The sequence below is a fragment of the Magnolia sinica genome, chromosome 8 (assembly GCF_029962835.1).
Source record: "Magnolia sinica isolate HGM2019 chromosome 8, MsV1, whole genome shotgun sequence".
Taxonomy (NCBI): domain Eukaryota; kingdom Viridiplantae; phylum Streptophyta; class Magnoliopsida; order Magnoliales; family Magnoliaceae; genus Magnolia; species Magnolia sinica.
The window spans coordinates 473,544-486,494 of NC_080580.1; the positions used below are offsets into that span (position 1 = coordinate 473,544).

Here is a 12,951-nt window from a genome sequence, read left to right on the forward strand (position 1 = left end):
TATATGGACCCACCTTGATGTATGTCTTATATCCATGCGGCCATTCATTTTGAAAACTCATTTTACGGCAAGTCCAAAAAATGAAGCGGATCTACATCTTAGGAGGACCATAATATAAGAAAGTGTGGTAATTGACCATTAAAAACTCTCCCTTGGATACAAAAGTTTTAGATCAAGTTGATATTTGTGTGGTCTCTTCATCAGGGTCTTTATGGATTTATCAATAATTTTCATGTCAAATAAACATTCCAGTGTCCCCCATAAAGTTTTTAATAGTGGGAGTTCAATTACAACTATTTCTTGTGGTATGCCCACCTAGGATTTGGATTTACTTCGCTTTTGGGATCTTGCCCTAAAATGAGCTATTAAACTAGATGGTTGGTGTGGATGTAAGGCACATACATCACAATGGGCCCCGCAGTCAGGGATCCACCCAAACCGACACGGACTTCACGGGAAAACCCTTCCCAAGAAATTCCTGCGCTCAAAAGCTAGGCGGGGCAACCATGATGTTCATTCTAAATCCAACCTATCCATTCATTTTTTGAGGTCACTTTAGGACATGTGACCAAAAAATGAGATGGATCCAAAACTCATGTAGACCACCAAGAGGAAATAGTGTGGATTGAGTGACCAATGTTGAAACATTCGTATGGCCACAAAAGTTTTGTATCAATCTAGGGTATTTTCCATTTTCAGTTCATCCAGTGGGAATAACCTAATAAACGGTAGGGATGGCATATAAACATCAAGGTATAGAGCCAAGAAAGTTTCAATGGTAGACATTTCTTTACCATTGATTCCTCTCGTGTGGCCCACTTGAGGTTTGGATCCACCTTACTTTTGGTCGCTTATCCTAAAATGATCCCGCAAAATGAATGAATGAGGTGGATTTCTCACAAATATCAAAGTGGGCCCTACCTAGTGATGACCTCACTATTAAACACAACACTACTCAACCGGAGTCCGTAAGGAGGGGAAGTACATTAGGTCCAACCCAGTCTCACCTAACATTGTGCTGCCCTAACTGTGGGGCCCACCTTCATGTATGTATTATATATTAACACCATCCATCCACTTTTCTAAATTATTTTTGGGGATGGACTCAAACATTAGGCAAATCCAAATCTAAGATGGACTAAAACACAAGAAACAATGGTGTTTAACTATTAAAAACTTCTTGAGAGCCACAAAAATATTAGACCATGCACGATGATATATATATATTTTTTTCCCTTCATCCAGGCCCCTGTGACTTTGTCAAAAGGTTGGTTGGCGTGGATATACAATATATGAATCAAGGTGGGATGCAGTACCGCTGCACCATGTTTGGTAGGGCTGCACCTACTCCGCTACCCAAACTTAAGTAGAAAGCTAGGTGGGGGCAACACAGGTGTTCCTGAAAAATCTACGTCGTCCATCCATTTTCCTAAATTATCTTAGGGCATGACCTCTAATAATAATAATAATAATAATAATAATAATAATAATAATAAAGCAGACGCAATGTTCAAGTGGACAACACTAGATAGATCCATTTCACTTCATGGTCCAAAGATTGACCTCGTTGAAAGTTTCCTGGACCTCACCTGAGATTTAGATCTGCTTCATTTTTTGAGCTCAAGGCTGAAAATGAGCTTATGAAACAAATGGATGGTGTTGATCACTTGGATCCATAAAGGTGGGCCTCATAAACTCTCATGCTCGCCCTGCCCTGTCCAATCGTTAGTCAAAGTTAAATAGGTTGTTTTTTTCACCATTAGTTTTAAAAAGCAATCCTTTTTGTACTGATATTTTAAAATCAGACGTGTATTCGAGAACAGTCACCCTCACCTGCACACCTATGCATGTGCGCACCTTTGCATACGTCTCATGGGCATCTAATTTGAATGGTCCATATGATGCGGAATCCCATGAAACCCCAGTAGATAAATTTTCACCTTGATCTAAAATTATGGTGCACCATAGGAAAGAGAAATTCTAATCAAGGGAGGAAACTGTTTTCATTTTCATGGCCCACCAAAGTTTTGGATCAAAGCAAAAATTGGGGCTTGGGGTTTTCATGAGGTGATGCTTCATGTAGACTGTTCAGATTTTGGAGTCACATCACGTATGATTAGTTCTAAAAAAAAGTTCTTATGAGTTCCGTGAGAACTGGTGCGATCATTTGGCGCACTAAAGGCAAATTTCATAAATAACTCTCAAAACTTTTGCACAAAATATGTCACAGATCAATCATCTTAGTAACCCAATATTATTGTTATTAAAATACGATGATGTCTTTTTCTTATTAAATTCGTGATACAATATCCCTTCATTTAACACAAGATAAGCAAACAAAAAGAAATACATCTTCTCATATTTTCAATATCAAAACAAGTACACCCTTAAGCTAAGACTGAATATATCTAGAGCTTATTTACAAAAGTATTTAACAAACTCATTTTATTTTGAAATCTTTCACAACAAAACTATTAATAATAACTTCCTAATGATTGAGGTAAGACAAACCTTCATCCAATATTTGCAACCTAATTTGTTTGTCTCAGTGAATCCTAGCCCAAAGAAACAAGTCCCTGATTGCACGCATTTCTGCAGCAACATCCCTCATCACCATTCTTTCTCTTGGAGATTCTGCAGAGCACAGCACACCGATTTTGACCATTGAAATCAAGCAATCATGAATTTTATTTCTTGTATTAATATGTTTTCCATTGCATTGAGCTACTTCGGCTTCTTCTAAGAGCAGTTGTGGATCAGCAATTCTCATTACTTGTTCAGGCAAAGCCAACTTAGCATAATGATGAAGGCTTAGATTGTCTTTAAACATGTCATCAATTGGCCCCTTCCCGGTGATCATCTCCAATAGTAGGATTCCATAGCTGTAAACATCTCCTTGTGTAGATGCTTTACCACCCATCGCATACTCTGTAATTTATACATCTCATATATTGGAATGTCAGTAACCATTTAAATACAAATAATAAAAGTTGAATTTTGAGAGTAATTGGCAATTTTGCTATTCTAAAGATCTCATTTTTAATATCAATTGGTGTGCTATGAACTTGTAAGTTCTTACAAAGTTGTACATAGAACAAGATTCTACTACTCAAATGAAACAACATAGCTTCTCAATCATGAAGTGAACATATATATGAGTTACTATTATGATTTTTGTGTAAAGCATATCACAACTAAAGCTATTACCAAAAGGAAATTCCTCATACCTTATTGTGGTGTGGTTCATGTGAGGTTTAAGTGAGTACCACTTTGTATATCTAGATCTTAGAAATCAATAAGATTTTGATGCCATCAAGTTTGAATCATTCTGGGTGTGGGCCCTTCTAATCTCGGATCATTCTTTTAGGACCTGGATCTAGATAAATTCCCTTTCGGGTAGTCTTCAGGTCTTTGAGACCTCATCTTGATCTTTACTCAGCTCATGTCTGACTACGGTCTAGGTCAAGTACTTGACTGGGCCTGCCTGATTGATGGATTAGATCATACACGTGTACTAATTTTACACATGTATAGTGTGTAATGGGTTCCCATGCTTGTAGCATATCAAACTTTTTTCCATATGATGTGTGTACGTAATCTAGGCCATACAGACCCTTCATCTATCTTAGACGAAGGGTTGGGCTAAAAGTCCCCCTGTTTTGCAAGTTAGGTGGGTCCTGGGTAAATAGCAAGAGTGGGCATCCCCTCCCACTTTGCTATGTCCCACCTGATTTTGGGCCCTAGGAGTTTCTTGAGGTGACTCATCGAGTGGATAGATTGAATTTTGTGCACACATCACATGGTGTGAGTTTTCAAAAGGTTCTCGCGAGTTCTTATGGAACTGGTTCACGGAGATAATTTCTCATAAGCCATTCAACAGTTGATATCTATGCTAGTTGAAGCCTTATGACAGTTTCTTAATTATTAAGAATAGGAAGTTTATCCACAAGTAAAACAATATCTTGGTAAGTTTGTGGGAGATGTGAGTTTGACATGCTTCCAAGTATACAATAAGCAGAAGTCAGACAACCCACTCATTGGGGAGGCCAGATGTGTGACTTGAATGAGTATATTTGCCATCCCTCTTAAAACTGCCCTAAATGAGTGGACCGGCCTTACTTTTGCACACGATTATCTTCACGCAAGGGGCTATACCTTGTCTCACACACCCAAGTACGCACGTGTGGAGTTAGAATACCATTTAGAAATGGTTGACCACTTCCCCCTCTCAAAAGCTGCAACAAGACATCTCACTTGTTCAACATGATCATCCCAGCAAGAAAATGGAACATCCCAAAAACCAGGTTGATCTAACCATTAGGTGTACTCAACATAAATGTGGAGATTTATTTATTTATTATTATTTTTTGGTAGTTGTTCACTGGATTATATGGTGTGAACTACCTAATCATTAGGTTGACTTGGTTTTTTGGGTCTCAATTTCATTGTGGAAATACCTTGCTAGGCCGGTTGATGTTATACAAACACCATGATGGCCCTGCACCCAAACTGGTTGGACATGAGGATGACCTTATGGTAAGCTTCCCATGAGATCCAGGTGTGTGGGTCCCACTGTGATTTGTGTTGGACATCCACCCAACATTCAGATTTATCCTTCCATGGTGGGCCACAGGCCTAAAAAAGTGGCCAATCCATGACTTAGGTGAGCCGCATTACAAACAACAGTTGAGAGTGAATATCCACCCATTGAAACCTTCATGATCATTTGTAGGGACGGTTGAGGTGTGGTTCACACATCCAGCCCATCCATTGTCTATGTCCCACTTGGATGAGGAGTTACACCAAGTTCCAGCCATATCCAAGACTCAAGTGGGCCCATCAAATTCTTTTATCTGTTTTAGTCATGATTTCCCCCAATTTAAGATGGTATGGCCCACTTGAGTTACAGGTGCGATTAATTTTGAGGGGATCCACCAAATGCATGGTGTGGATGTCCTTTACACATCACAGTGGGATCCCATTTCCCTATACATATATGGGAAGTATGAGGCCCCATGAGCTTGAGCTGTGTGGGCCCACCATGATTTGTATCGGACATCCACCCCATTAGTCAGATGCACACCTCCATGTTGGGCTGTGGGCCTAAAAATAAGCCAATCCATGACTTAAGTCGGCTACACTACAGACAACAGCTGAGAGTGGATGTATACCTTCTCAATGAAACCTTCATGACTCAAGTGGTAGATTGAGTGACAGATATCCAGCCCATCCATACTTGGATGAGGGGTCACACCAAGTTTTAGCTGTATCCAAAACTCAGGTAGGCCCCACTAAACTCTTTTGTATGTTTTAGTCATGTTTTGACAGTTGGTACAGACTAGTTGAGCTCTAGATGTAATTGATTTTTGAAATATCCCATAATCTAGAAAGGACCACCAAATGCACAGCGCAGATGTCTGATACACATCACGGAGGGGGCCACATAGCTCCATCTCATGGGAAGCTCAGGTGAAATATATTTACACGTATATATGTCATGTGTGTGTAAGATGAAATAATATTCTGGAAGGAAATAGATAAAATTGTTACCTGGAGCAATGTACCCAATAGATCCCTTCATTCCAAGCGAACTAGTTTGAGCAACTTCAGATAAGAACCTGGCTAGCCCAAAATCACTCACATGAGCAATCATATCATCATCAAGAAGAATGTTGCTCGGTTTTAAATCGCGATGAATGATTGACGTTTTGCAATGATTATGCAGATAATCTAGTGCAGAAGCCACATCTATAGCAATGTTTAGCCTTTGAGTAAACTTCAATTTCCTTCCCAGCTGGTCATGACCATCTCCGTGCAACCACTTCTCTAGACTTCCATTAGGCATGTACTCATAAACTAGAGCTTTAAAATCATTTCCTTTGAAATCAATGCTTGAGCAACAAGTTATGATCTTAACAAGATTCCGATGCCTAATGTTTCTCAAGGCCTCACATTCGGCAATGAAGGTCCTCATAGCTCCTTGTCGTTGAAGGTTGAAGACTTTAATTGCTACCATAGTTCCAAGACGATCTAGAATTCCTTTAAATACAGTGCCAAAACTTCCAGTGCTGACCAAATTGGCTGAGGAGAACCCATCTGTTGCTTTAAAGAGTTCTGCATAAGATACGATCACAAAAGAATCCTCCACAGAAGGCACAGCAAAAGGTTTCCGTTTCGACTTTCTTACCCAATAAAGAGAGGCAAAGAAGCATGATAATGAAATAACAAACAGGACAGCACCAATTATTGAGAATTTGACTTTTGAAGCAAGAGACATCCCTTGTTTCTTGGAAGCTTGGCTAGAGCATGGAGGCAATTGTAATTCTTGAATACCCCCACAAAGCTTACTATTTCCGAGTACTGAAACTTGACTGACATTTCCGAAGACCCCTTGTTTTGGTAATTCACCCTCCAAATTATTGAAGGATAGATTTAGATACTCTAGAGCAAGCTTCTCTAGGTATTCTGGAATCTCTCCGGACAAGTTGTTGCGTGAAAGATCCAGGGATCGAAGGCCTCCTAGACTACTAAATGATGAAGGAATTAATCCTTGAAAGAAGTTCCCATCCAACTGGAGATACTCTAGGCTGCGACAATTGCCTAGTGAGCTTGGAATTTCGCCGGACAACTTGTTATTAGAAACAATGAAGTTTCCGAGAGCTTTCAAGGAACCAGCTTCCAGTGGCAGACTACCAGTAAAAGAGTTGTTTCCAACATTGAGTTGAATCAAAGAGGGAATGCTGAAAAGTTCTCTGGGTAATGTACCGCTCAAGTTATTATTTTCCAGGTGTATTAACTGCATGTTTATACAATTTTCAATACTTGAAGGGATTCTCCCCATTAGGTTGTTTCCAGATAAGGTGAGTATGTACAATCGGGAGATGTTACTCAAGGAAGAAGGAATTTGCCCTGATAATTCGTTTCTGTTAAAGTAGAGTCTCTCCACCTTGTTAAGCATCCCAACACTGATGGGAATTGTACCTGTCAGAAAGTTATGCCCTACATCCAGTACTGTTAAGCCGATTAGATTCTGAATCCCAGATGGTATGCTTCCGAATATCATGTTATCACCTAAAATTAGTTTTCTCAGCTGGATCGAAAGATTAGCTATGGAGTCAGGCAACACACCGTTGAGACGGTTAATGCCTACGTCCAGTTCTTGTAAGCTACTGCAATTCGTCAAAGAATCAAGAAAAGTCAAGTCACGACCTTTCCCAATTCCAAGTTTATTGCCCCACAAACGTAACTTGGACAGAGTACCCTTGAGGCTTCCAAAATTCATGGGCACAGATCCGCTAAAGCTATTTTTAGCAAGGTTAATAACTGCAAGTCCGGAAGCATTGGATAATGAAACTGGTATGGGTCCTGTGAATTGGTTTCCTCCAGCATAGAGGCCTTGGAGATTAGGAAGAATGAGGCCTAAGTTGGGAGGAAGATTTCCATGCAATCTGTTCAATCCCACGTCGAAAATGATAATAGAGGAGAGATTGTATAGCTGGGTCGGAATCCTACCTGACACTTCATTTTCAGAAATAAAAAAATTCTCTAAGTTTGCCAACCGACCAAGGTCGTCTGGGATGCTGCCGTCCAGACTGTTTTCTGAGAGAAAAAGGTAAGTGAGAAATGAAAGGTTTCCAAGTGAAGGTGGGATGCTTCCTATAAGACTGTTCTGACCAAGGTCCAATTGGGAGAGCTTCAATAGAGAGCCGAGCTCAGTTGGAATCCTCCCTGCAAGCCGGTTCCGGAAAACCAAAAGGACTTTGAGTTCAGAACAGTGGGTCAGATTTGCAGGAATTTCTCCGGTGAATGTATTGTTGTACAGACTAAGAAGCCGCAAGCGGAACAAACGGCCCATCTCTTCAGGAATTGGGCCGCTGAAGCTGTTGTTTGAGAGATCGATTATCCTGAGGAAGGAGAGGTTCCCTATGAAGGGAGATATGGGACCCACCAATTTCTGGCCAGTGAGGTTTAAGGCGGTGACCCTTTGAGGATGACGGCGACCACCGCATGTGACACCTTGCCAGTGACAGAAGTGGAGAGTATGATTCCATGAGCTCAAGGAATTGAGAGGATCTTCAGTTATCAGATGTTTGAAATTCAGTAAAGAAAGCCGATCAGTTTCGTTGGAGAAGTTAGCAGAAGATCCGAACAAACAGGAAGAGAGAAAGAGAAATGACCAAAATGCCCATAAGTTCATAGGCGGGAGATCCATTATCGATTATGTTAATGCAGGAAAGCAAACGTGCGTATAAAAAATATTATCTTAAAGCAAAAGCTCCTTATCGTCTCTTTTTTTTTTTATTTATTTATTTATTTAATTAATTAAAAAACAGGTCCCACGCGACTCCAAACGCGTGGATTTCTGTGGGCCCTGTGCGAACAAAAGCTCTCTATCCTACAGTAGAAGCAGATTGCATACTGCCACTGCCCCGCGACTAGACGGACTCCGTCGAGGTAGGGGCTCTTGAAGGGTCACGTGATATATAAATTTAATCCACACTGTCTATCCATTTTATCATATCATTTTATGCTATGGGACCAAAAATAAGGCAGATAGAAGGCTCAAGTGGACCATATCACAGGAAGTAGTGGTGCTAATGACACACCATTGAAACCTTCCTATGGCCCGCTGTGATGTTTTTTTTACCATCCAACCTGTTTATTAGTTCATGTAGACTGCATGAAAGGAAAACATAAATATCAAATTGATCCAAAACTTAGATGGCTCCCAAAAGCTTTTCAATGGTAGGCATCCCCATTGCTTCAGCCTGTCCTGATTTCTAATTATTTTGTACTTTTCGGTTTCCACATTATACAGAAATACATTAATCTGTATAGTTTCCAACACCTCATAGCCCCAGCCTGCCCTGAGCTCTATCGGTACCCAATCGGCATCCGTGCTCCCTGGTCAGTTACCCTCTTCTTCCAATGCAACAAGACATACGAGTCTACTCATAGATTTCCAATTTTCTCATTGGATATGTTAACTAATGGTTAGGGTTGTATTTCCAAGTCTCTCCCAGTCTTCATCCAAGGTGAAAAGTCATACAAGGTCTTCATCCAAGTGGAAGTCACGTCTATGGAAAACAAGTGATATCATATGATATCATATATTCACCAACCACCAAAAAAATTAAGTACATACGGACAAAAGCTATGCCCCATCTCCCCCGTAACCTCGAAAGGTAAGTTTGGCAATCCAGAAACCATGCCCTATATCCACCCCATCGATTTGACTAATCGGCTCAACTCTCTACAATCCTCATATGGCATGGTGTAGCCCATGGAACCTGAGCATGCTAAAGCCATCTCTTCACTTTACATGTGAAATGAAAAGGTATCAATTGAGTACTACCTAATTAGTTTTTCCTACTTTTGATGGTAGAATGGTCCAAATCAAACTTATATAGATGGGATGTCCCGGCTGTTGATTAGCATGGAAATTTTGATAAAATTGATGGATGGGATTGTCTAACAATATGTTAGATTGAATATCTACGTACATCACCAGATCTTCTCCGAACATCTTAAAATACCCTCACCGTGGTAGGAAGAACTTCTATATCCAACGGTTGTTTTGGGCCCCCACTGTTCTTAGAAGTTCAATATTTTTTAACAGTGAAGATCAGTATCTCCGCTGCTATTTGTAGTGTGGTCCAGATGATCTTTGGATATAATTAATTTTTTGCATAATGCTAGACCCATTCTAATGTATGTGTTTTATATCAACGCCATCAACCAATTTTGCCACCTTATTTTATGACGCCAACCATTGAAACCTTCCAATGACCCATCGTGATGGTTATGCTTATTTTCCATCCAACCTGTTCGTACCGTCATATAGACCTAAACGAAGGGAAACACAAATATCAGCTTGATCTAAAACTTTTGTGACCACCGAGAAGTTTTTAATGGTGGGGTGTTCAATCTCCATCATTTCTTGTAGTGTGGTCCACTTGAGTTTCGAATCTGCTTCAATTTTGGGCTCATTCCCTAAAATGAGCTGGCGAAATAGATGGATGGCATTGATGCAAAATAAATATATCACAGTGGACCCCACAATGCTACCACCAGGCAATAGACTTCTAACAACAAGGATCACACCAGTTCAAAGTATAAGCTAGGAACGAGCCCCAAACATCACAAGCAGTCTCGGGTCCATTAACCACCTGCCATGCATTATAAGAAATATTGCAGAACCAAAACTAGTCACTCATCACCAAAACTAGCATTCAGGTCACTCATCACCACACGGACAGCAATGAGCAAGCCTGCGGTTGGCTCAGGCCTACTCAATTTTGATTTTGCTAGGGCTGGCCCATTGCCAGCCTTAATCACTTCATAGATTCAACACCAATATCTACTTTAATCATTCCATAGATTCAACGTCAAAATCTACATCTTACTAATAAAAATATTCACCTACTTTTTTTTTTCATTAAATATTTTCAACAAACTGTTGAGTAATAGATTATACAATTGGATGGACATGTCAACATCTTTGCAGTGAGACCGAAGCAACCACAAGAAAAACTGGAACAAGGAATCCAATGGCCTGTTGAAATCAACCACACATTCAAGAGGACAAGCCTCCTCCATCCTAGATCGGACGACAAAAGATGGTGACAGATACTCATGGCCTGAATCCAGTCGTGCATGGTGGGGGTGACCTTGATTTAGAAGTGATGCCGTATGTTCTCTTAACAAAATATTGTGATTTTTATCAAAATGACCTTATAGTTTGACGCTAACAGTTAAGTATCAGGATAAATTTTTAGCTTTTTCATGTATTAAAATGCCATTGCCTTTAGGAATGTGCAGCACTTGCTTTTACTTGTTAGAAAAGCTTCCAATCTCGATGCATGAGGTTATTATTATGTGGTGATTGGGCCTACTTAAAGATAGATCCAATCTATTTATTTTCTTCATAATCCATTATTTTAACTTTAACTTTGATATGAGCTTCCTGTGGCCCAAACGACCAATAACCGAAGCCATTTACTCTCATCTATTTCCTTATGTTGTGGTCCTATGTGAACATGTGAAATTACTTACCTAGTGGAATCAACTGATCTGCCAACTCCAACAACCAGAGTGGATTCGACACATATTCTATGGTCAGCATCCTTGTGGTGTTAAGGGTTAGGGTCTGAGTTGTCATATGTTAAGGATCGAGGTTGTCATATATTAAGGATCATGGTTTTCATGTTTTAAGGATTGTGGGGCCCACCATGGGGTATGTGTTGAATCCACTCCTTCCATTTGATTTTCCAACATATTTTAGGTCCCTAAAGAATGAGTTACATTCACAAATAAGGTGGACCCCACCATAAGGAAAACAATTGATAGTGAATGACTATCATTATCGATTGTTGTGAGTCACCGATAGGTCGTATGTGACTGACAATAATGTACTTCAGCCGAAATGGTGGGCTATGAAGAGAATAAATAAATTGGATCTCCCTTCAAACGAGCTCAATCATCATGTGATGGCCATATGATGCATTGGGATCAAGGCTACCAACCTTTTCCCGCATAGCGAAAGAAAATATGGATGCAACTTATAAAGGCAATACCATTTTAGTCTTGTAAAAACTAAAAAGATGTTTAGATGAAATCAACAAGAAAAATGAAAAGCAAAGCTATTCTCTTGAAATGGCCATACCTTGGGACAATTTTTGTAAAAATCCCATAAATAACTCTCTAGATAGAACCAAAGCCCTGCTTGGTGCTGGAAAAGTATGCCCCATCCTCACCATATGAATTTAATCTTTTAGGAACACTCCTATCAACTCTAAGAATTGTGAGATAATTTGGTAGAGCCCGTGGAGGAATTAATGCTATCCAAAATGTTTTCCATGCTTTGGATGGTAAAATGGCCAAAATAAAAATTTGATGGAATGGCCCCAGTCATTTGTTTAGTGTAGGACATTGAAGTTTGATGGATGGAATTATCTAATAGATATTAGCTGTTAAAATATGTTGGATTGAATATTTGAACCGTCGTATCTACCCCAAACATCTTAAAATGCCCACACCATGGTAGGAACGCATAAAGAATATCTAAATCACCACTGGCTGCTATGGAACCAGCACCAACTCAAGAGGACAATCTAACTTTTGACTATTACAATAAGGATTTCACCAACATAAGGCATGAACTATGAATAAGCCCAAAACATACCAAGCATCTGAAGTGATCAACCACTTGCCACACAACAAAAGCACTATTCACAGTGGGAAAATTAGCCTTGCGGTAACTCATCATAGCACCAAGATTCAATCCAACAATTGGTTTAAATGACTAGCAACAAGTTCATTCCTTATCGATTCCCTAGTGAGGGTGGCTAACAGTGATGTGTGAACTGACAGTGGGTGAACTAACAAGCTAACAAAAAGCTTTTAAATTTTTATTTTTATTTTTTTAAAAGGAGGCTCAAACCTTAGTTTTGATTTTGAACTAGTCCAGCTTGGCTTATTTAAAATATTGATTTTTTTCATGGCTAGCCTCGGCCATTGCTCTCTCCGCTGAGCACTGAAAATAAGTACTCTAGGGACAAAAGCATGCTGTGTATCCTCCGCGGTCTTGAAAAGATAGTTCGGGCCCAATGGATTTACTTAGGACTAATCCAGAGTTGATAACCCGAGCATGCTAATGCAATCTCTTCACGTAACTCGTGTAATGAGGATGTATCAATTGATTACCATCTAAATAATTTTCCCTACTTTGGACGGTCAGTAGTCCAAATCAAACTTTGATGGGATGGTCCCAGCTATTTGATTAGTGTGGGAAACTGAACAAAATTGATGGATGGTACTATCTAATGCCTATGATTTTGATGATTAAAATATGTTTTATCAAATATCTACACCGTTAGATCTGCCCTAGACATCGCAAATCTCCTCCTCGCAACAGTAGAAAGAACTTCTAAATCCACCTATTACTGTGAA

General features: G+C 39.7%; 1 protein-coding gene across 1 annotated transcript; it reads right to left on the reverse strand.

Annotated features, from left to right (window-relative positions):
* Nucleotides 1–2,545: 2,545 nt before the first annotated feature.
* On the reverse strand, nt 2,546–8,212 carry LOC131253733 (probable LRR receptor-like serine/threonine-protein kinase At3g47570). The gene is made up of 2 exons (XM_058254870.1): nt 5,551–8,212; nt 2,546–2,928 (listed from the first exon to the last, which is right to left on the reverse strand). The coding sequence occupies exons 1-2, from the start codon at nt 8,210–8,212 to the stop codon at nt 2,546–2,548; spliced, it is 3,045 nt and encodes a 1,014-aa protein (XP_058110853.1).
* Nucleotides 8,213–12,951: the final 4,739 nt, after the last annotated feature.